We start from the raw sequence: 23,791 nt of genomic DNA on the forward strand, positions 1-23,791 counted from the left end.
ATGACATCTGGGAGCTGATTTGGTACTTTATCTCTCTCCAAGGCTTAGTCCATCTGACCAAAGTATCAACCAATCAGCTCCTGTCATTTTCCAAACACAGCCTGTAAAATGACAGTAAGGCTGGATACACCCCTAATCTATCTGCCGACTTGCCGCTGCGTCGACCAAGCGCCGCCAATTCAGGTAAGCGTATACACTTACCGATCGGCCGCTCGATATGTCGCCATGCTGGAAGTGTATGGGCAGTTGACGTTCACACACATATGGGTGTGCACACCCTCCAACGCGTTTTGCGATATATCATCCCAGTGTTTACCCAGATTTGGGAGCTGATTTGCTGGAACTTTATCTCTCTCCGGTTTATCTCTCTCAAAGGTTTGATACAACTCCACTGAGGCACTTCAAATCGGTTTGTGGGCACTGTATAGCCAGTAAGAAACCGCGAAGGAGTTAAAGTACAATTCTGTAACAGGGAAAAAACAAGTAAGTTAAATGAAAGGGCAAAGCAGCTAACCTTTTCCCCGTGCCAGTGTTTTCCTGACAGCCTGATCTTTAATTTACAGAAGCATTCCAGCCCTGATTGGACATATGAGTTTTTGCAAGCCTCAATACCCAAACACTTGTTTCCTTCCAGCCGCTGATACGCGGTGCAGCATTACACGACTCGCAGTGGGATCGTTTTGCATACGAAATTAGCAGCTTTGCACTAGAAAAAAAACCAAAACGCAATGAAAATGAACAAGTTGTTTGACTTAATTACAGCTTACATGTGTCTGACTTTTTTGTGACCCGTTACTCAAATAGGCGGCTGATGTCCTGCTATTACGGGTATCGCTGTTGTCATGGATACAGATAGTCAAGCAATTGCATCGGAAGGGTGAGGAAGAGATCTTGGGAGTATAAAGAAGATGCTACCCACAGCTAACAGCAGTATCTGCTTTATGAATAGGTATCAATGAATTATTCATGCGCACAAATGTCGGAAAGGGAAGGTGTTTTCAACGCTTGGAGAATAAAGATACTGTCATTAATGTCTTAATTGGTAAGCGGGAATATCATATGTAGGTCTTATGTGTTTAATCTTTTTGTACTTTGCATGAACCTGTTAGCAGTGTCAATAAATAAGAATGCACACTGAGCCATGGATGCTATAAAAAAAAGTAATGATTTTAAAACAAATTTTAAAAAATATTGACGTAATAAGAATCGTTTACTAATGTGCAAAAAATGTCCCGGCGGACCGTTATCGTTTTGTGATCTCATGCATCTATTTTCTTTTGTGCTAAAGCGCCCATTTATAATGGTTGTTTATGGACTAGTATGACGAGATGACGGCATCCCCTGAGGGTGCAAGCTGTTGGAACTTCTAACAGGGTCATACTGGTCCACAGGTGTACAGGCCAAGTCCCTGGTGGGCTCCACTGGTGGGCGCCACTGTTTGAAGGCCCCACTCCCTCCTCTAGGGATCAGAAACATGATGGAGCAGGGTCATGGATGAACTTGGGTGCTTGGCTTGTTTCTATGGAAACTACGCCAAGATTGGCCCTACTGCCAATCAAAGTAGGTGATCCGGACCCATCCTGTCCCCCTTTTTAAAAGAGGTCCTCTTTTTCATGTCCTCTCTAATAGCTGGGCAAGTCCCTCTGTGATTGCTGGCCACACCCCCTCTGGAGGCTGGCCATACCCCTTAAACTTGGCCCCCTACCACTGCATTCCTTGGTGGGCCCATCATGCCCCAATCAGACACTGCTTGTGATGTGGAGTTGGACGATACTAGCTGAAGGGCGGCTAATCGGACTGTTACACCACACCGGGCCCACAAGGTTTAATTTTGTGGAACAAGATACTGAAGTGAGTTTTCAAGGATGGAGCGGGTGCCTTTACTATACATACTATTGTAGGTCGCTTTCTTCTCATTTACAGTAGGGGCTATTGTCTTACGGATGCTCAGATGTATACTTTCGGGGGTTAGTTGTAAACCTTCAATGCGACGGCTTTTGCATGACCGGGTGCATTACCATAGTCATATTTACGCTGGCGAGTTACACAAAAGTGATATGCTGGACGTTTATCTCACTTGCAAGTAGAGATGCAATTGAAAGATGCTCCAGAGGATACACGGGTGTGGATCATAGTGTCGACAGTCATTGGGTTGACCACTATTGGTAGACAGTGACTAGGTAGACACCTGAAATAGGTCGACATGGTCATTAGACCGACATTGGAAAGGTCAACTTGAAAAAAGGTCGACATGAGTTTTTAATATTTTTTGGGTGTCGTTTTCTTCGTTAAGGTGACGGGAACCCCAATTACTGCACTGTGTCCCCTTGCATGGCAAGCGAACTTTGGGCAAGGTTACTATTCCCAATCGTAGTCCACGTGGATCATAAAGTATGAAAAAGTTCACAAAAAATGTGAAAAAAATGTGGAAAGCTCATGTCGACCTTTTCACGTGTCGACCTTTGCAATGATGACCTAGTGACCATGTCGACCTAATGAACACGTCGACCCAATGCATGTCAACCAATAGTTGTTGACCTAATGAGTGTTGGTCTAAGTGCTGTTGACCTTAAGACCAGATACAATATATGCTCCCCAAATGGGGGATATGCTCATCTCTATAGATGCAAAGTAAGAAACTGTACTGGTCCCATCCAATGCACTTAGGTTGAACAGGTGCTGCCTTGAAGAGCAAGTGGAGCTTATGATTTTGCACCTTACACAATCCATTTGGTTCCACTATGATCAACTTTTAATTAGATATGATGTAGCCACGTCTGGGCAGGCGACAGGGGGGGTCAAAGGGGACACCTGTACCGGGCCCCAAGGATCAAAGGGGCCCCACGGATACACCACTTAATGCCTGGCAGGGATATAAGCCGTCTTGTCCAAACAGGGCAGCGAGCTGTAGGTGATGTGCGCGCAGTCTCAGAGTGACTGGAGCCTCTCACACGCAGTGACTGTGCGGCGCAAGTGTGTGCCCGCTCTGCTGGGTCCAGCTCTGTTGCAGGCAGTTACGGGACATGGCAGCAGCTCCAGTATTCCCGTGCCCTGAGCCGGCCTCTACTGGTGAGGTGTGAGGGCTGCACGGTACCTGCTGTGCAGTGTGAGGGTCTGGGTACTGAGGAGTGCAGCACAGGTGAGTGGATTGGTGAAGGGATATAGGGCTTCGGGATGGGGGAGTTTAAAATGCAGCATGGAGTCATTGGAAAGAGACAGACTGTGGTGTGTGGGGGAGGAAGGAGAGATATACATATTTAGATATGTGTATAGACAGAGCCGTCCCTAGGCATAAGCAAGCTAGGCAAATGCCTAGGGCAATTGGTATGACTAGGGGCACAAGCAGCTTCTGCTGATTAAAAGGATATGCGGCATGCCTATATTCTGTGCGTGACTGAGGTTGTATCTGCATACGAAATGCTATGTTAACGTGTTTTCCTTGAAATCACTGTAATGTTGCATATCGTATACAGATACAGCCGCAGTGACACACAGAATATACGCATGCCGCATATCATTTTAATCAGCATAGTATTGCAATTAAGACACATTTTTATCAAAAAAAGGCACCCGACGTTAGCAGAGCTGCCAGCTGACTTACGCCAGGCATCTCCTGCTGGATGGCGTATTGGGGCAAGATGTATGTGGACACATCTGTATCCAAGCAGAGGTAGAGGTCACAGTGTTAGCGGCCATGTAAGTGCTGTGTGCAGGTGGGTTGGTTGTGCAGTAGTGTTCGGCATATGTGTAAGGGGTATTATGTGTATCAGTATGTATATAAGTGCACTAATAATGTGCGGCATATGTGTAAGGGAGATTATGTGTATAAGGGCATTAATAAAGGTTGGCATAATATGTAAGGTGCATTATGTTTATAAGGAAATTAATAATGTGTGTCATATGTGTAAGGGGCATTACTGTGTGGTATTATGTGTATAAATGCATTACTAATGTGTGGCATTATGTGTATAAGGGGCTCTACTGTGTGGCGTAATGTATAGAACAGGCACTACTGTGTGGTCTAATGTGAATAAAGAGCAATATGGTTTGGTGTAATGTGAATAAGGGACACTACTGTGAGGAGTAACGTATATAAGGTAAAGTAGTACTACTATGTGATGTAACGTGAATAAGGGACACTCTCGCATGATAAAATGTAAATAAAGTTGCACTACTTTGTGGCGTAATTTGAATTGGGGGTACTATTGTGTGGCCATGCTTCTTCCCAGCAAGAACACACTCCTTTTTGGGCTGTGCACCGAACGTGCAAACTGTTCTTATTTAAAATATAGGGGGTAGGAGCACCAAAATGAGGACTGCTATGGGTGAGGGGTGATGGTGCTGGGAAAGGGGCACATGGTCAGAGAACTAGCGGTGGTGATATGGGGCACCAGCCAAAATCTTGCCTAGGGCATCATATTGGTTAGGGCCAGCTCTGGGTCTGGTGTGTGCCCTCCTCTCCCCTTCTTGCAGTGTGATGTTGGAGGTCAATAAACAGCCTTTGATAAAATAGACTGGGTGGGATTGAGCAAAGAGAGTGTTTTGGGCACAGGAAGATGTCACTCCCTTCTGCCAACCACGCTCTTTTACATACATGCAGAACACTAGTCACAGACAATTCAGCCATCATATTCAATTAATAAGGCCAGCTGTCACCCAATAGTTTTAAGTCAGGGGTAGGCAACCTGTGGCATTCCAGCTTCTGTGGGACTACACCTCCCAGCATGCCCTGCCACAGCTTTGCTGTTAGGGCATGCTAAAACTGTAGCAGGGCAGGCTGGGATTTCAAAAATTAAGCCATGAGATTTGAAGCAGAATTTTTTTTTGAATGCAAAAAGTTTTCTCTTTAAATTTTGTGATTAAGTTGCCGAAACCTCAGCATTTGACGCAACTTACAGGCTATGGGCCGGATTGTGAGCTGGCCACGTACTAACTTATGCTAATGCGATAATCCGCCCATGTATGCTGAACATTTGTGCGTGTGCCTATGAAATGCCGCCCCGTCCACTGGTTATCTGTCGGCAGCCACAAAAGTCGTCATTTCGCTACACAGAACAGTTCTGTTAATCTGCATAATTAGCTCCAAGTTTTCACCCATTTAAAGGAAAGAGTGGCCCTATTAGGCTGCCCGTACTTCCGCTGATCTCCGTCTATGTGCGTTTGCCTGATTCAGCGCCGCCAGTATTGCCAATTTATTTCTAGTCTGCATGTGCCGTATGCTGAAATCCGTCTCTGTTACATACATCACCTACTGTAAAGTATGGAAAAGTTTCACCTTTTATCTCCTAAGGACTTTCACTAACTTCTACATATTCAGTATCGCCATAACTACTGCTTTTTTCCAGCTTCATTATCGATTCATGAACCGAGAGAGAGAGTATGGCCACAGGGGAGCCAAGAAAGGGAAGGGTGATATTAATCTGACCCCTGTGCGGACTATAGCAACCTTTGTACAGAGGCGGGGGGCTTGTGCAGGTTAGGCAGAGCCTCACCTATCAAACTCCAGTATAGTCCAGAGTATTGACTATAACAATGACTACAATAAGAAGATATCTATAACTTATAATTCTTATAGTCAAAACTCGCCAAATGTACAGCGCTCCGCTGGAAATACATGGACTGTGTGGGTGAGACTGGAGGAGAGGCAGCTCTGATACTAGACTAGCCAGTGCCTCCCCAACCACTGACCTTGCCGCACACAGGGCCGGATTAAGGCTGGTGGGGTCCCAGGGCAATGAAGGTGTGGGGGCCCCCACTACTAAAATTGGTGTCAACCCCCTCCCTCCTGCGACACACACACACACCCATTACCTGAACATCATGGAGGACAGCGCCGGAGCAGCAGACGCAGGCAGCACACCGTCCGTGTGTCGCGGGATTTGCTTTCACTATCCTGCGAGACTGGCTGTACACGGAGGAGCTCCTGTTAATAAACAGCTGAGCCGCCAGAGGGAGACTGCACCGCTTAAAAGAGCAGTGTGTGGGGGCCCCTAATGTGTAGGGGGCCTGGGGCCGCTACCCCTGTCATCCCTCCCTTAATCTGGCCCTGCCCGCACGTCACTGGTATGCACTCACCAGAAAGTCTCTCCCCATAGGTGCTCTTGTGGGCGGGGCTGTGTGATCTGCAGGAGGACGGGTAACTCCTGCAGACCACACAGCGGTGTCCCCAGCAACCGGGAGAGACTTCCTGGTAAATACACTCTCTCACCGCCCTCACGTCCCCTTTCCCTGCTGTACACAGCAGCACCCACCCAGGGGTACAAATGCACCTCTGTGCGTCTATTGGCGCCCCTCTCTGCAGCGTGCCAGTATTTTTCCTCATTTCTAAATAGGGCCTGTGGCAACACCACCTCATGCTGGCCATGGCCCCCATTAGGACAGGGGCCTGGGGCCGCTCTCTACGGCCCTGTGTGCTCATGTCACAAGGGGGGCATAGGCATTTGAAGAAGCTACTGGCCCCCCATTCCAAATCCACCACACACTCATAACCAAGCAACATATTTCAATATGGTATGAAAGTATATATTTCTTCTTGCCACCAATGGCAACCAATCAGCTGCTCCGAACAACTGTATAGTATGCAAATTATAAATGTTACCTCAATGCTGATTGGTTGCCATGGGAAACTTCTCCACTGGCTCACTTCTCCACACTTTTCACTGCTTCATGAACAGACCACAGAGAAGGAGGCCCGTGTACAATCTCCATCCAGACCCTCTTCTCTTTAGCCAGTAGCGCATCAGTGAGCACTCGTACACTCTGTGCCAGTCTACTGCGCAATCACAGATCTCCAGGGAAACGGCATGGCTGCCATTTTCCAGGAAAATTTTCAACTGTGCATGAGCAAAACGCTGGGGAAATGGCCATCGCGCCATTTTCCTGGTGATTTGTGGGTTGCTGCCACTGAAGATGCGGGACTCCAGAGAGGTAAGTATTGGAGAAATGGCTGCAGGGTGCGCGGTGTGGCCAGAGGTGCCGATTTATGTTTTTGCTAGTGGGTGATCAAGCCTGTGACGCCCCCCTGATGGCTGCCATGGTCAATCACCTTGTATGGTGAATGGTCGCACATGCGCACTATGGGGTCGCGGGTAATGCTCGTTGCCAGGGGTTTGTAATGCTCGTTGCCAGGGGTGTGTAATGCTAGTTGCCAGGGGGTGTGTAATGCTAGTTGCCAAGGGTGTGTAATGCTAGTTGCCAGGGGGTGTGTAATGCTAGTTGTCAGGGGTAATGCTAGTTGCCAGGGGTGTGTAATGCTAGTTGTCAGGGGTAATGCTAGTTGCCAGGGGTGTGTAATGCTAGTTGCCAGGGGTAATGCTCGTTGTCAGGGGTGTGTACAGTCAGCCAGCCCGCCCACCTGCCAGCTCCCCTGCCCGCCTCCTCGCTGGCTGTAATTTGTTTTTTAGAATAAGGAAATTTTTGCATTTATGGTTTGTTTCACCAAGATATCCTTGTTTCCTGTTTCCTGGAGACCTATACATAGGCGGATCCGGGGGGTGGCGGGGGGGGGGGGGGGGGGGGAGGGAGGCACTCGGGCCCATGCCCCCCCTGTCGTTTCTGACTTCTTATTTTTCAAAAGGAGAATAGCAGCAGCACTACTGCTATTTCCATCAGTCAGATTTGATAAAAGAGCCGGCAGGCACTAGGACTCGCCGCGGCTCTAACAGCAAGTCCGCGTGGTATCCAATGGGGAGGCTGGAGCTGCACACCACAACCTACATCCCCCACTGCCAGCTGGCCAGCCCAGGTGCGGGGTTCAAATACCAGCATCGAGTAAGACTGTTACTTATGACGGCGCAGAAGGCTTCATTAGCCCTCACTGCACAGCACAGTTTCCCAGCGCTTCCTCCTCCACTTCCTTTACCACCATACTAGGTGCAGTCAATCTCAGCCTCGGCTTTGAGAAGGTGGCCCGTGTGATCGTGACAGGGCTGTCCTGCAGATGTCTTATGCTTGTTGGAGATCCAGCTGGCTGCTTCTGCTAATCAAAGATGGGCAGTTCATGTCCTGCAGTCTGAGTCTCAGTGCAGTGCCCAAACAAGGTATGCTGCACCTGCCACCACCAACTAAAAACTATAATACTTATATTGTGCTGGGGTGCCTTCCAGGCTCCCATAACTAATGGAACAGGTGACTAACATTTCAAGGCCCAATCAGCCTTTTCATCAGGGTGAAACATTGGCAATAAACCAGGATGCACTCCTACAGCCAATCATTACCTGGTGGCATATTCTGTGAGGCCACGCCCCCTGTGATGCCACACCCCTTATCTCGGAGCACGAGTGCCTTAGGTGCATGTAAATATAACTATTACCGTTCCCCTGTCATGGTGCCCCACCTTTCATTTTCTTCTGGATCCGCCCCTGCATCTATACAAAGTTTTTGACCAAAGTTGGCTGCATGTAATAAGAAAGTGAAGTAGGAGCTGACTAGCGGAACTCAGACCACGAAACAATACCCACGTACCCACGTGCTCATCTGAATCTGAAAAGCAGCTGCGGTAATAGACTAAACTAACAACGTGGGTGAGAATTCCATGCTGTGGTTCTTCTGTCTGATACAATATCAACATTCTGTTACATTTGCTGTGGGTGTCTAGCACCGGTCAGACCTTTCGTCAGTACATTGTTAATGTAAACACAAGTTATATGGTAATTGCATTTGTACAGTACCTCCGAAGACTTCTGCAAGCTCTCCGGGCCGCAGGAAGAAGAATTATTTTTCTCCCATAATTCTGCCACATGGTTCAATTCAGAGATCTTCTCTTCGCAGCTGATGTGGGAGCTGAGCAACGTGACTTCATAAAACTCTTGTATATCTGCCAGGAGAGAGATGTAAGATATTATTAGCTCCTGTCTCCACTTTTATATACTGTACTGTATGTGCTGCATAAACGAGCTGCCTGCTTATGGAGGCTGTAATGAGTGAAATTGGATGGATTGAATCTATCTGTGCAGTGTCTTCTCTTACCTACTGTATACTGGGTATTGAGGGGTCTGGGTTAGGGACCGCTTCTAATTAGGATAGACTGATTAGATTTGTCAATAAATGGTCAGATGCCTGATTCTGAGTCACCTGCAGGTCCGCATGTTGCGGTATCTAGAGAATGTTTCGCTAATTGTGAATGTCCCGTAGCCAGAGGCAGATTTAGACCTCATGGGGTCCTAAGCAAGGCACCGATTTGGGGCCCCCCTTCCTCAAATAATCTTCAGTGTTCCCCCCCTCCCCACACCAATTATAGCAGACAGATCCCTGCTTATTATGCCCCCCCCCAATCTGCCCCCAGCTGATTATAGCAGGCGGTTGGTTGTTGTACTAGTGTATTGATTATTATTTATTACCAGTTATTCATATAGCGCTTTACAGAGAATATTTTACCATTCACATCAGCCCCTTCCCCAGTGGTATTCCCTACCACATGTACACATTCACCCTAGGGTTGTTGGGAGCCAATTTTGTGAGGAAACCGGAGTACCCGGAGGAAACTCATGCAAGTACAGGGAGAATATACAAACTCCACACAGTTAGGGCCATGGCGGGAATTGAACCCACGACCTGAGTGCTGTGTGGCAGTATAGTCATAACACGGTCCATGCTGCCCTTAAAATCACACCTGGCAGCTAGCTAGTCACTGACAGCTTGCCGGGAGTATTCAGCCAGCCCAGCACTCTGAAATTTTCATTGGAAATCAGAAATGCCCTCCCGACTCCATGATCTGTTGGCGAGCCCCCTGGGACCCGCCAGGCCTTTGCACCTGCTTTGGATGCCTACTAGTAAATCCGCTACTGCACGGTGGTGAGTTCACTAACTTAATTGTCAAACCTCGTATAATGGAGTCACACTAAAGTCACTGATATATGGTAAATACAGTCACTGACTGAGGGGGGCAATAATGGATATTATAAGGGATGGGGGACCTGCTAATAGGTGATGGGCAACGTGCTACAATCAGTGTGTGTGTGTGTGTGGGGGGGGGGGGGGGGGGGGGGCACTGATATATAATACAGGCACCCATGCCTTATAATACTTATTATTACACCCAATTACATTAGTGTTGACTGAGGTATATATGATTGTAGCAGCCTATTAGGTCCCCCATCCCATATAATACCCATTATTATACCGCTCAGTCAGTGTGACTGTATACATAGGCAAACGCAGGGGGGGTTCCGGTTGCCTGGAAACCCCCCTCCTCTTGGCAAGTGGGTCAAATTATGACAATTGCAATGGTATATAATACAATTACTAGAGCTGCCGCCACATCATGCAGTTTAAGCTGCTGCTGCACATGTCCTGGGTAGAAGCTTCTTCTGCTTCTGAGGCCTCAATCAGTGCACTGGACCAGAGAGTAGCTAACATGAAGAAGAGACAGGAGCCTTACCATGAGGTGGGAGAATGTGTGCTTAGAAAGTGCAGTACTGGTTCTATTATGTTTGTGTATTTATTCATTATGGTATGTTTAACCTTTTCCTGACCACTTACGTTATCTTATTTATATTAAATATGTTTCATACAGCCTATACTATAGACCATATATAGTGTTAAATAATAAGTGTATTCCATGTTCCGCAGAGTGGGAGATAGTGGATTGCATTTGGAAACCCCTCTCTAGAAATCCTGCGTTTGCCACTGGTATTCATTATATATCAGTGCCCCACTGATTGTAGCAGGCATCTCCCATACACAGTAGTACGTATAAGAGTATTATAGCATATTGATATATCACAGGTAGATGTTAGACACTGTACTTAAAATGACACTGTCCCAACACACACTCGCACACACACTGTCGCCTGACTGGAATTTGAGCTAGGTGGAGGTTATATAAAATGTAAAAATCCTTCAATAAAGTACAATGGAAGACCTCATGTTTTTTTCTGTGCACATCCTGGCTCTTCTCTCCAAGCATCTAACGTCATACACACGTGTGTCATGACTGGTCACATGCGCAGTACTGCAGGTATGGAGACACAGGCATGCGCTGGAGCCGGCACCCAACAGATGTCTAATCACTGAAAGCCGGCCAGGAGTATTCAGCCAGCCCAGCTCTCAGAAAATTTCAATGAAGGTCGTGGTCCGCCAGAATTGCCCTTTATACACCCTTGTCGGCCCATGAGACCAACAGGGCCTTAAGCAGCCGCTTTGGTTGTCTTGTGGTACATCCTTCTCTGCCCGTAGCATTGGCTTATCAGTAATGGGTGCAGTGTGTGTGGTGTAGATCCAGGGGTCCATACCGCACACCCTACACCCATAATTATAAATACCTCTCCAGAGTCCTTGGTCGGCCAACTCTGCAGAGCCCAGAGCAACAGAAATCACTGGGAAAATGGAGCAGCGGCCATTTTCCCGCTGATTTGCGCATGTGCAAAAGAGAAGCCACTGGGAATGTGGCATGGGCTCCATGTTCCCGGAGACTTGACATGCGCAGTAGACTCAAAGCCAGAGCCTATTGCGCAGCCAGAGAGGAGGGGGCCCATATGGACCCTGACCGCCGGCCCGTCCTTCTCTTATACCACAGGAACCGTGAGCATACCCTCCAACTGTACCTTTTTTCTACGGTCTGTACCTGCCAAAAAGGGCTTTATACCGATTTTTGATTCTCCAAACTTCCATTGAAAGTATAGAAAAGGGGGCGTGGCCACGCCCTCTTTTCTAATTTGTACCGTTTTTATGTGTAAAATGTTGGCGGGTATGCGTGAGTACAGTGACTTATTACAGATGGTGCATACCTCCCAACTGTCCCGATTTTTTCCGGACAGTCCCTTTATTTGTGACTCTCCCGCTGTCCCACCCACGGGCCGCAGGGTCCCGCGGTGGGGGTTGGGGGGGTGCAGTTGGTAGGCTCCTGCTTAGCAGAGCAGCGGTGAATAGCACGCCCCCTCAGTGATGGTAAAAGGGGGCCTGACTCACTATCACAGCTCTACCTTGAGGCCACCCCCCCTTTTGTATATTCAACGCCCCTTTTCGGACATGTGCGCCAATGTCCCGCTGTGGACTTTTCAAAAGTTGGGAGGTATGGATGGTGGTCACAAATATAAGGATACCACGTCCATTAAGTATACATCTCCACAACAAGCATCTGATAGGGTCCCTTAGAACACAAGCGTCCTACACAGAACTGGTTCGGAGGGCTGGCAATAAAGCGTCCTACACTAACAGAACTGGTTCAGAGGGCTGGCAATAAAGCGTCCTACACTAACAGAACTGGTTCGGAGGGCTGGCAATAAAGCGTTCTACACTAACAGAACTGGTTCGGAGGGCTGGCAATAAAGAATCCTGCACTAACAGAACTGGTTCGGAGGGCTGGCAATAAAGCGTCCTGCACTAACAGAACTGGTTCGGAGGGCTGGCAATAAAGCATCCTACACTAACAGAACTGGTTCGGAGGGCTGTCAATAAAGCGTCCTACACTAACAGAACTGGTTCGGAGGGCTGTCAATAAAGCGTCCTACACTAACAGAACTGGTTTGGAAGGCTGGCAATAAAGCGTCCTACACTAACAGAACTGGTTCGGAGGGCTGGCAATAAAGCGTCCTACACTAACAGAACTGGTTCGGAGGACTGGCAATAAAGCGTCCTACACTAACAGAACTGGTTCGGAGGGCTGGCAATAAAGCGTCCTACACTAACAGAACTGGTTCGGAGGGCTGGCAATAAAGCGTCCTACACTAACAGAACTGGTTCGGAGAGCTGGCAATAAAGCGTCCTACACTAACAGAACTGGTTCGGAGGGCTGCCAATACTACTGGTATACATACAGTAAATTCAGCGTACCGTTCACTAACCTTGAGACTGACTCAGCTGTTGCTGTCAGATGTTGATCTGATTAATGATTTGATTAATGTGAATAATTCTAGTCTCGTGAATCAAAGCAACTGATAAATCAAAAGCATTATAGATTATTCCCGTTTTCAACCCAATACTAAAGATTGGTATTGCAAATACAGGGATGCTAGCAGTAAAGTATCCCTTTTTAGAGCACTCTGGAGTGAGTTCTAAGGCTCATAATCACTTTGAGAATAAATTCTCACTGCGACCACAATCGCAAGACAACCGAGGCAAATGCGCAGCGCGAATTGGACGCATGCACAGTCAGCCGATAATCGCTCAACTGCAAAAATTAAATAAAAAAATCAGGATTGTGTACATCTCTGAATCGGACCCCAAGTCCTGTCAGGGGTAAGGTGCAGAATGCGATGCTGTTTATATGCAGTAACAACACAAAGCTTCATGTTATTATATTCATGTGTGAGGAGCAGGGTCATCTTAACGTATAGGCACAATGGGCAACTGTCCAGGACCCCACGATTCTGGGGGCCTTCGAGCAGGGGCAGGCTGGGCCAGGAGGCATCGGCTCCACCTCAGGCTGGTGCCACCGGAGCTTCTTGGGAGGCAGCCAGGCAACATTCTCTACCAGCCTCCCAGTGATTTGCTGTCAGCATGCTGATTGGTGGATGGCTGGAGCTATCCACCAATCAAAGACTGACAGCCATTCACTGTATGGAAGCATGTGGAGAAACGGTGCGGGATTGCAAGAGGGGTAATTTAGGATTTTTATTCTCATTTATTAACGTAAATGGGTGATTAGGTGGATGGGTACACTGCTTTGCCCAGGGTCTACAATGCTGTTAAGACGACCCTGGTGAGGAGAATTTGGATTTGTGGTAAGGTAACCATTAGTCCAATGAATGCAGGGATTTGGAAGCACTGAAAATGTAACTTGGATATAACAGAATATATAGATGTCACATGGGGATTGAGTCAGTATTGTCCTTCTACAAATGACACATAATTGATATTAATATGATTGATTGAATGAATGCATTGGAGTGGCTTAGTTAAAATAACATCAGTCAGGGCCATTGCAGACCTCACTTGAAGCACTGTATCAGATTTAATTAATTAGAAATTAAATTTAATGACCTGTAACTGATTTTCATTAACCATAGAGATGAGAAATAAAGCAGATAGACTACACGCCCGAAGTAGTGCATGGATGGAATATTAAGAGACAGGGCAATGCAAAGATGTGTTAGCTTCCAAGTCACCATAACTTCCAGAAATAGTGTACACCCAGTGCTCCCTCTCATCCCGCTCATTCTATACACATCACATTTACTCCTTCACAGAATGGAAAAAGGATGGCAATAGCTGGTGTGATATTCAGCCTAACAGCAGCCTAACCCTATGTGCAGCCTAACCCTAACCATGGCCTAACCATAAGTGTAGCCTAGCCCTAACCATAACATAACCATAAGTGTAGCCTAGCCCTAACCCTAACCATGGCCTAACCATAAGTGCAGCCTATCCCTAACCCTATCCATGGCCTAACCATAAGTGCAACCTATCCCTAACCATGGCCTAGCCATTAGTGCAGCCTATCCCTAACCATGGCATAACCCTATGTGCAGTCTATCCCAAACAATGGCCTAACCATAAGTGCAGCATAACCCTAACCATTGCTTAATCAAAGGTGCAGCCTATCCCTAACCCTAACCATGGCCTTTCCATGAGTGCAGCCTAACACTAACCATGACCTAACCCAAAGTGCAGCCTAACCCTTACCATGGCCTAACCAAAAGTGCAGCCTATTCGTAACCATGGCCTAACCCAAAGTGCAGCCTATCCCTAACCATGGCCTAAGCCAAAGTGTAGCCTGTCCATAACCTTAACCATGGCCTAACCATAAGTTCAGCCTAACCTTAACCAAGTCCTAACCCAAAGTGCAGCCTATCCCTAACCATGGCCTAACCCTAAGTGTAGCCTAACCCGTAGCCCTAACCATGGCCGAACCCTAAGTGCAGCCTAACTCTAACCATGGCCTAACCCAAAGTGCAGCCTAACCATAACCATAGCCTAACCCTAAGTGCAGCCTATCCCTAACCCTAACCATGGCCGAACCCTAAGTGCAGACTAACCCTAACCATGGCCTAACCCAAAGTGCAGCCTAACCATAACCATGGCCTAACCCTAAGTGCAGCCTATCCCTAACCCTAAAATCATACAAAAAATTGTCTATCGAAATTCACAATATCAACATTATGTCAGGTCAGCCTGCCAATGTTGACATTCTGAATGTGTACCTCTTTATTTTACTATGATTTATATACTGTGCTGCAAATGCATACCACAATGCACCCGTGGCAAGATTTCTGCATATCATAAACTACATAAATAAAAGTATGTTCACATAAGTGTTACACACATAAAGTACATTGGAGGGGCAATATACAGTAATTGAGTCCTGCTGGAGAAGGAGCGCTATATAAATAAAATTATTATTATTATTATTATTATTATTATTAATTAAGGAGTATCTCTTGCAGACACTTAAGGGCTGGAGTAAAATTACACAATGATGGTGAAGAGCGCTATCTAGCTGGTTCTAATTGCCTGTTTGCATACTGACCTCCCTAGTGTTTCACTAATTGACATCTGGGCAATATATATGATGGTGCATACGTCTATTCGTATTACTTAGTGTTCATTCTAGCACCCTGCACCTTTCAAATCCTGTGCAGTTCCTCTTTCCTGCTTGGGGTGTCGCTCTCTGCACTGGTGCTTCTCAGCACACACAGGTCTGTATCACAGCACTGAGTAACAGTTCAGAGTGTGCTGAGAAGCACCAAAGCAGAGAGCGACACCCCAGGCAGGAAAGAGGAACTGCACGGATTTTGAAAGTTACAGGGTGCTAGAATGAATACTGGCCCTCATTCCGAGTTGATCGGTCGCAAGGCGAATTTAGCAGAGTTACACACGCTAAGCCTACGCCTACTGGGAGTGTATCTTAGCATCCTAAAATTGCGACCGATGTATTCGCATTATTGCGATCACAAACTACTTAGCAGTTTTAGAGTAGCTCCACACTTACTCTGCCTGTGCGATCAGTTCAGTGCTTGTCGTTCCTGGATTGACGTCAGAAACACACCCAGCGTTCGCTCAGACACTCCCCCGTTTCTCCGGCCACTCCTGCGTTTTTTCCGGAAATGGTAGCGTTTTCATCCACACGCCCCTAAAACGCCGTGTTTCCGCCCAGTAACACCCATTTCCTGTCAATCACACTACGATCGCCGGAGCGAAGAAAATGCCGTGAGTAAAAATCCTATCTTCATAGCAAAGTTACTTGGCGCAGTCGCAGTGCGACTATTGCGCATGCGCACTAAGCGAAATTTCACTGCGATGCGATGAAAAATAGCGAGCGATCAACTCGGAATGAGGGCCACTATTACTTATTTGTCATTTCCAATCGGATAACTGCAGGTACTGTAAGAAGATTTGTAAAGGGGTAAGCAGCGGATGTGGAGATACGTGTATTTAATTGCATTTTATATGACAAATGCGACTTTAACTGACAGACACTATTCTGTTTTGTAAATAAATAAAATCTAGGTGCTGTAATAAATTGTATAAAATGACAGTATTGTACTGGAAGGAATTAATTGTGATATGAGTTGGCGTGTGCGTGTTTTATAATTGAATTTTAGCTTGTCACCTGTTGCAAGTTATCTACCCTTTAGCAAAATAATAACGATAACATACAGAATAATGACTTTCAGAAACTGTATTGAATATACCTACATGGAGAGATTATAACAATTTATATGTAAAAATCACTGACAGTAGTAAAATAAGTAAAAACTGTGACTCATTAAATGGTTATAATCTAAAATCCCTATATATTTTTACTGCAAATTATTTTGACAGTAATCGGGTAAATAAAACAAAATGTTTAGAGATGCAAATCTCATGCTCTACATACCAATAAGGATTAAAGAAATAACATAATGCAAAAATAGAAAAGACATACAGGACAATCACAATGTAAATCAGAACACAACAATATCAATAAATCCTCAAAATACTGGAGAAAGTAAAAAGAAGGTAAACAACTAGTGGGGTCATTCAGATCTGATCGCTCGCTAGCTATTTGTTGCAGCGCTGTGATCAGATAGTCGCCGCTTATAGGGGAGTGTATTTTAGCTTTGCAAGCGTGCGATCGCATGTGCAGCCGAGCGGTACAAAAAAGTTTTGTGCAGTTTCTGAGTAGCTCTGGACTTACTCAGCCGCTGCGATCACTTCAGCCTGTTCTGGCCCCGGAATTGACGCCAGACACCCGCCCTGCAAACGCTTGGACACACCTGCGTTTTTCCAACCACTCCCAGAAAACGGTCAGTTGACACCCACAAACGCCCTCTTCCTGTCAATCTCCTTGCGATCTGCTGTGCGAATGGATTCTTCGTTAAATCCATCACTCAGCAATGATCCGCTTTGCACCCGTACGACGCGCCTGCGCATAACGGTGCATACGCATGCGCAGTTCACAACTGATCGCAGCGCAGAGAAAAAACCTAGCGTGCGATCAGGTCTGAATGACCCCCTCTAGGTAGGGTAGGGGAAAAAGAGAAAACGTGAAAAGAGACGTACAGAAAGAAGAGGGTCGTGGGGAGAAAGAACAACTCTGGATCCTACAGAAACAAGAGGGGCTCAGTGCAATCAATTCTAAAGGCTAGCCAAAGTTAAGAAGGCAAAATATGCATCAAACCCAAAGGGCCAAGGCCCCAGAAGGTCCCAACAGACTATAAGGAGGTTTAGGGGGAGTTAGATGCAATAAGGTCCTTAAAGGTGTTTAAGTCCGTGAAGACCATCTATCAGTACCATGTATCCCTAAAGGCTGCTTAATTACCGTCCACAGAAGACAGTATATCTTCCAATTCCATATAGAAATCAATTTTACTAAACCAGTCCTTAACCGTTGGAGGAGGGGAGGAGCATCACCTTACCAGGATAACGAACTTAGTAGCGTTATTCAAATGGCACAACAAGTATTTTATATATTTCGTGATAGGTGTGGAGGACAGGTGAAAAAACCAGAACCATGGACCTGAAGGAACCGATTCCCCTATAATAATAGTAGAAGGTTTAAGCATGTTTTGGACAAACCATTCCCCATCTCTGGGAGAGTATCTGGACAGTTATACCAATGGGATATTAACTTGTACTGGCAAACATGTGTCAAATGAAATATTTTAACCCAGTTGGCCTCCCCCACTTCCTCACCCAACTCCAGGTCCCATGGTTAAGTGTGGCAGAAAGACACTTTCATCCTCCAAAAGGTGGTTGTATATCAAGGAAATAGTTTGAGTAGGCACATAGGAGCTGGCACACATGAATTTAAAGGGCACCAGTGGGACCAAGAGGGTGGAGGAAATGAAATGGCGAACCTGTAGGTATCGACAATATTCCCCCTGAGATAAATTCCAGGCATCCTATATGGTGGCAAAGAACGCAATTGTGCCCCCACTCATCAGCTGTCTGACTCGATAGAAGCCCACATCTATCCAACATCAAAAAGCTCGTAGGTCCTCCCCGGGGGGAAGTGAATGTTTGATAAAAACAACAAATACGTGGAGGCCTTTGTTGAGGTGGAAGGATTCTTACAAAGGGACCTCTTACAGGATAACGTGGGCCCAATGGTAGGATGGGAAGAGCTGGAAAGGGTGGGCAGCCATGGAGATAGGGACAGTCAATGCTTTCTTTCAATCATCACCCATTGTTTGGTGTATCAGCTCTAGACCATTCCAGGATTCTAGTGAGGAGACATGCGTGGTAGTACCCCTGAATATTGGGAAGTCGGAGAACCCCTCTATGTGTCGTCCTGCATGTCAGGTCTAGCTTCAAGCAAGGTCTCCCCCCGTCCCATACAAAATCCCTAATAAGGGTCTGAATTTCTAGAAACCATCGTGGTGGTATCTTGATCGATAACATTTGCAGAAGATACAAAATCTTAGTGAGAGGATTCATTTTTAGAATACCCAGTTTCCTGAACCATGAAAAAGATCCAGCTCTGTAAGTCTGCAAGTCTGAACATATTTTGGCCAAGAGGGGGGTAAACTTATCTTCATATAAATCATCAGCAAAAAGGGCCAGTTTATATTCCTTGTCCTGTAGGACATAGCCAGGAATGTTAGGGTTTAGTCTTATAGACCATGCCAGGGCCTCCATACAATGGATAAAGGTCAAGGGTGACAGCGGACATGCTTGCCGAGTACCTTTATTAATAGTAAAGGGACCAGAGAGGCAACCATTATCTGTTTTTTTTTTCCAAAGAGGAACCCAATTGAATGCATTTCCCACATCTATGTTCCCAGATAGTCAGCTTGGATACATCATGGGTCACATTACAATCAGTATACCCATTACTAGCCTCTTCAAGTTGGGAATCTACAATAGGGATCAGTAACCCCAAGGGATTGGATCAGTATGAAATCCCTACAAACAAAATCCTGACGGTCAAAATCCCAACAATTGACCAACGGTCAAAGGGGATCATTCAGAGTTCATCGCTCGCTAGCTACTTTTTGCAGCGCTGCGATAAGATAGTCGCCGCCTATATGGGAGTGTATTTTAGCTTTGCAAGTGTGCGAACGCATGTGCAGCTGTGCTCTGCAAAAACATTTTGTGCAGTTTCTGAGTAGGCCAGAACTTACTCAGCCGCTGCGATCACTTCAGCCTGTCTGGTCCCAGAACTGACGTCAGACACCCGCCCTGCAAACGCTTGGACACGCCTGCATTTTCCCAAACACTCCCAGAAAACGGTCAGTTGACACCCATAAACGCCCTCTTTCTGTCAATCTCCTTGGGATCGGCTGTGCGAATGGATTCTTCGTTAAATCCATTGGTCAGCAACGATCCGCTTTGTACCCGTACGACGCACCTGTGCCCTGCGGTGCATACGCATGCGCAGTAGTGACCTGATCATTGCGCTGCGAAAAACAGCAGCATGCGAACAGGTCGGAATAACCCCCTTAATCCTGATAAGGTCAAAGTACCGTCAAGGTCAAAATACCGACATTTAAAATACAGAGAAGGTCAAAATACCGACATTTAAAATGTGAACAGGTCAAAAAGTCGACAAGAGGTTTTCTTTGTTTTTTTGGTGTGTATGTCGACATAGGTCAACATGGACACCGTATAAGTGACGGTACACTTATACGGTGTCCATGTTGACCTATTTCGACATACACACCTCGCATGGCTCGCTGCGCTCGGCACACTATTATATTCCCCCTACAGATCCACTGGGATGGTAAAGTATGAACAATTCGGTTTCAATGAAAAAATCATGAAAAACTCTTGTCGACTTTTTGTCATGCCGACATTTTAAATGTCGGTATTATGACCTTGTCTGTATTTTAAATGTCAGTATTTTGACCACGCCGGTAGTTTGGCCTTGTCAGGATTTTGACTGTCGGTCAATGGTTGTCGGTATTTTGACCGCCGGGAGTTTGATTGTAGGTAAATTGACTGCATCTCCAAGGGATAGGTACAGGAGGACTGGTGTAAGTTGTCACACCTATAGAGGTATCCCACACCAAATGGAGATGTCTGTGGCCTAACAATGGGGGTCATTCCGAGTTGATCGCTAGCTGCCGTTGTTCGCAGCGCAGCGATCAGGCTAAAAATCGGCATTTCTGCGCCTGCGTATGGCCCGCAGTGCGCACGCGTGACGTACTTTCACAAAAAACTATGCAGTTTCACAGAAGGTCGAGCGACTCTTTTCAGTCGCTCTGCTGATCGGTGAGTAACTGACATGAATGAGGCGTTTCTGGGTGGTAACTGACCGTTTTCCGGGAGTGTCAGATGAAAATGCAGGCGTGCCTGGGGAAAACGGGGGAGTGGCTGCCCGAACGCAGGGCGTGTATGTAACGTCAAAACAGGAACTAAATAGTCTGAAGTGATCGCAAGGTAGGAGTAGGTCTGCAGCTACTCAGAAACTGCATGAAAATATTTTGGAGCAGTTCTGCGAACCTTTCGTTCGCACTTCTGCTAAGCTAAGATACACTCCCAGAGGGCGGCGGCCTAGCGTTTGCATTGCTAATAAAAGCAGCTAGCGAGTGATCAACTCGGAATGAGGGCCAATATACAATCTATCATGGAATAGGACTGATGTGGGTGGGACAAATCCCTATCGGTGGGATGGAGAATGCACTAAACATTGGAGAGCATGCGCCTTACCCTACGAGTCCTAAAAATGTTATATATTTTTAACAGACATTTAGACACTATGGGGGGAATTCAAATGTTTGAAAAGTCAGTTGGGTGTCTGTTTTTTCCTATCTAATATACAGGAAAAAAACAGACTCCCAACCGACTTTTCAAACATTTGAATCTCCCCCCTTTAAATTTAGCAGAAAACCTGCCGGTTCTGTAATCTTGGCACATATTACATAACCTTCTCATAGTATATTGTAGCAAGTCAATAGGTGTATATAACCCCATTCATTCTGTATTCTCTGTTAAAGAAGAGAGCAGGTTCCTTAGTTTATCATGGTACCCATTTATCATTGAATGTTTGTGGCTTATTCCCTGGAAATGGGGGTAACCGCAAATATTTAGTATCACACAAATGTATTACTGAGGGACCGCAGCAGATATCTTCCCTCCATTCCCGACTCCATCCGCAACCCCTATAGGTTTCTATGGGGAATTTGATGCTGCCAAGTTTACCAAGCTCCAGAATGGAAAGCAATCCTGAGCTTGGCCCCTGCACACCTAAAGAACACCGGGGGGCCATAGAGTAGGCGCTCGGGGTCTATTTACCAATAATAGGGATATTGGTTTGAATAGTTTTGGGCAATTGCGACACGATTATTAGCAATTTTACTTACAATTCGCTGCTAAGCAACAAACATCCGTTCAGGGACAGAAGTTATGTAACACGTTGTCCCTACGCAGGGCCGGCCCGACCATTACGCTGGCTACGCAACCGTGTAGAGTGCCACACTGTGGAGGGCGCCCGCCGCCGCTGCCTTCCCCATTCTCTATGATTTGTGAATCCTGATTCGCTAGTTTCCGGCTCACTGAGAAGTCCCATTGAGATCCCGGCACACACTCCCTGCCCTGGTTGGGGAGATGGAAGCGGTGAGGCAGGATTATAGGGAGGGGGGTAGCGCATACACAGACACCTGTGCATGCAGCAGCATTTTGCTGTCTGCACTCCATGTCTCCACGGCGGCTCAGCTGTTCTGCATACAGTGGCCGCTGCGGAGCTCACATCCATGCACCTGGCTGCTAACACCTCCCCGCCCCTCCAGCTGGGTTACTCTGGTACCGCAATCAGGGCCGGATTAACAATGGGGCGTGTGGAGTTGCAGCTCCAGGCCCCCCTTGGTAATAGGCCCAAGGGATCCCCTGCAGTGCTCAGTTGACAGGAAAAATAAGAATTTACTTACCGATAATTCTATTTCTCATAGTCCGTAGTGGATGCTGGGGACTCCGAAAGGACCATGGGGAATAGCGGCTCCGCAGGAGACTGGGCACAAAAGTAAAAAGCTTTAGGACTACCTGGTGTGCACTGGCTCCTCCCCCTATGACCCTCCTCCAAGCCTCAGTTAGGATACTGTGCCCGGACGAGCGTACACAATAAGGAAGGATTTTGAATCCCGGGTAAGACTCATACCAGCCACACCAATCACACCGTACAACTTGTGATCTGAACCCAGTTAACAGCATGATAACAGAAGGAGCCTCTGAAAAGATGGCTCACAACAACAATAACCCGATTTTTGTAACAATAACTATGTACAAGTAATGCAGACAATCCGCACTTGGCATGGGCGCCCAGCATCCACTACGGACTATGAGAAATAGAATTATCGGTAAGTAAATTCTTATTTTCTCTAACGTCCTAGTGGATGCTGGGGACTCCGAAAGGACCATGGGGATTATACCAAAGCTCCCAAACGGGCGGGAGAGTGCGGATGACTCTGCAGCACCGAATGAGAGAACTCCAGGTACTCCTCAGCCAGGGTATCAAATTTGTAGAATTTAGCAAACGTGTTTGCCCCTGACCAAGTAGCTGCTCGGCAAAGTTGTAACGCCGAGACCCCTCGGGCAGCCGCCCAAGATGAGCCCACTTTCCGTGTGGAATGGGCTTTTACAGATTTTGGCTGTGGCAGGCCTGCCACAGAATGTGCAAGCTGAATTGTACTACAAATCCAACGAGCAATCGTCTGCTTAGAAGCAGGAGCACCCAGCTTGTTGGGTGCATACAGGATAAACAGCGAGTCAGATTTTCTGACTCCAGCCGTCCTGGAAACATATATTTTCAGGGCCCTGACTACGTCCAGCAACTTGGAATCCTCCAAGTCCCTAGTAGCCGCAGGCACCACAATAGGCTGGTTTAAGTGAAATGCTGAAACCACCTTAGGGAGAAATTGAGGACGAGTCCTCAATTCTGCCCTGTCCGTATGAAAAATTAGGTAAGGGCTTTTATAGGATAAAGCCGCCAAGTCTGATACACGCCTGGCTGAAGCCAGGGCTAACAGCATTACCACTTTCCATGTGAGATATTTTAAGTCCACAGTGGTGAGTGGTTCAAACCAATGTGATTTTAGGAATCCCAAAACTACATTGAGATCCCAAGGTGCCACTGGAGGCACAAAAGGAGGCTGTATATGCAGTACTCCCTTGACAAACGTCTGAACTTCAGGAACAGAAGCTAGTTCTTTTTGGAAGAATATTGACAGGGCCGAAATTTGAACCTTAATGGACCCTAATTTGAGGCCCATAGACAGTCCTGTTTGCAGGAAATGCAGGAATCGGCCCAGTTGAAATTCCTCTGTAGGGGCCTTCCTGGCCTCGCACCACGCAACATATTTACGCCAAATACGGTGATAATGTTGTACGGTTACATCCTTCCTGGCTTTGATCAGGGTAGGGATGACTTCATCCGGAATGCCTTTTTCCTTCAGGATCCGGCGTTCAACCGCCATGCCGTCAAACGCAGCCGCGG

General features: G+C 46.7%; 1 protein-coding gene across 1 annotated transcript in view; it reads right to left on the reverse strand.

Moving 5' to 3' along the window:
• Positions 1 to 23,791, reverse strand: part of DLG2 (discs large MAGUK scaffold protein 2) — a 1,975,700-nt gene that overhangs the window by 1,632,408 nt on the left and 319,501 nt on the right. Inside the window, exon 3 of the mRNA XM_063950647.1 lies at positions 8,670 to 8,815. Coding sequence (XP_063806717.1) covers positions 8,670 to 8,815 — 146 coding nt within the window. The remainder of the gene's footprint in view (positions 1 to 8,669; positions 8,816 to 23,791) is intronic.

This window comes from Pseudophryne corroboree, chromosome 2 (genome assembly GCF_028390025.1).
Source record: "Pseudophryne corroboree isolate aPseCor3 chromosome 2, aPseCor3.hap2, whole genome shotgun sequence".
Taxonomy (NCBI): domain Eukaryota; kingdom Metazoa; phylum Chordata; class Amphibia; order Anura; family Myobatrachidae; genus Pseudophryne; species Pseudophryne corroboree.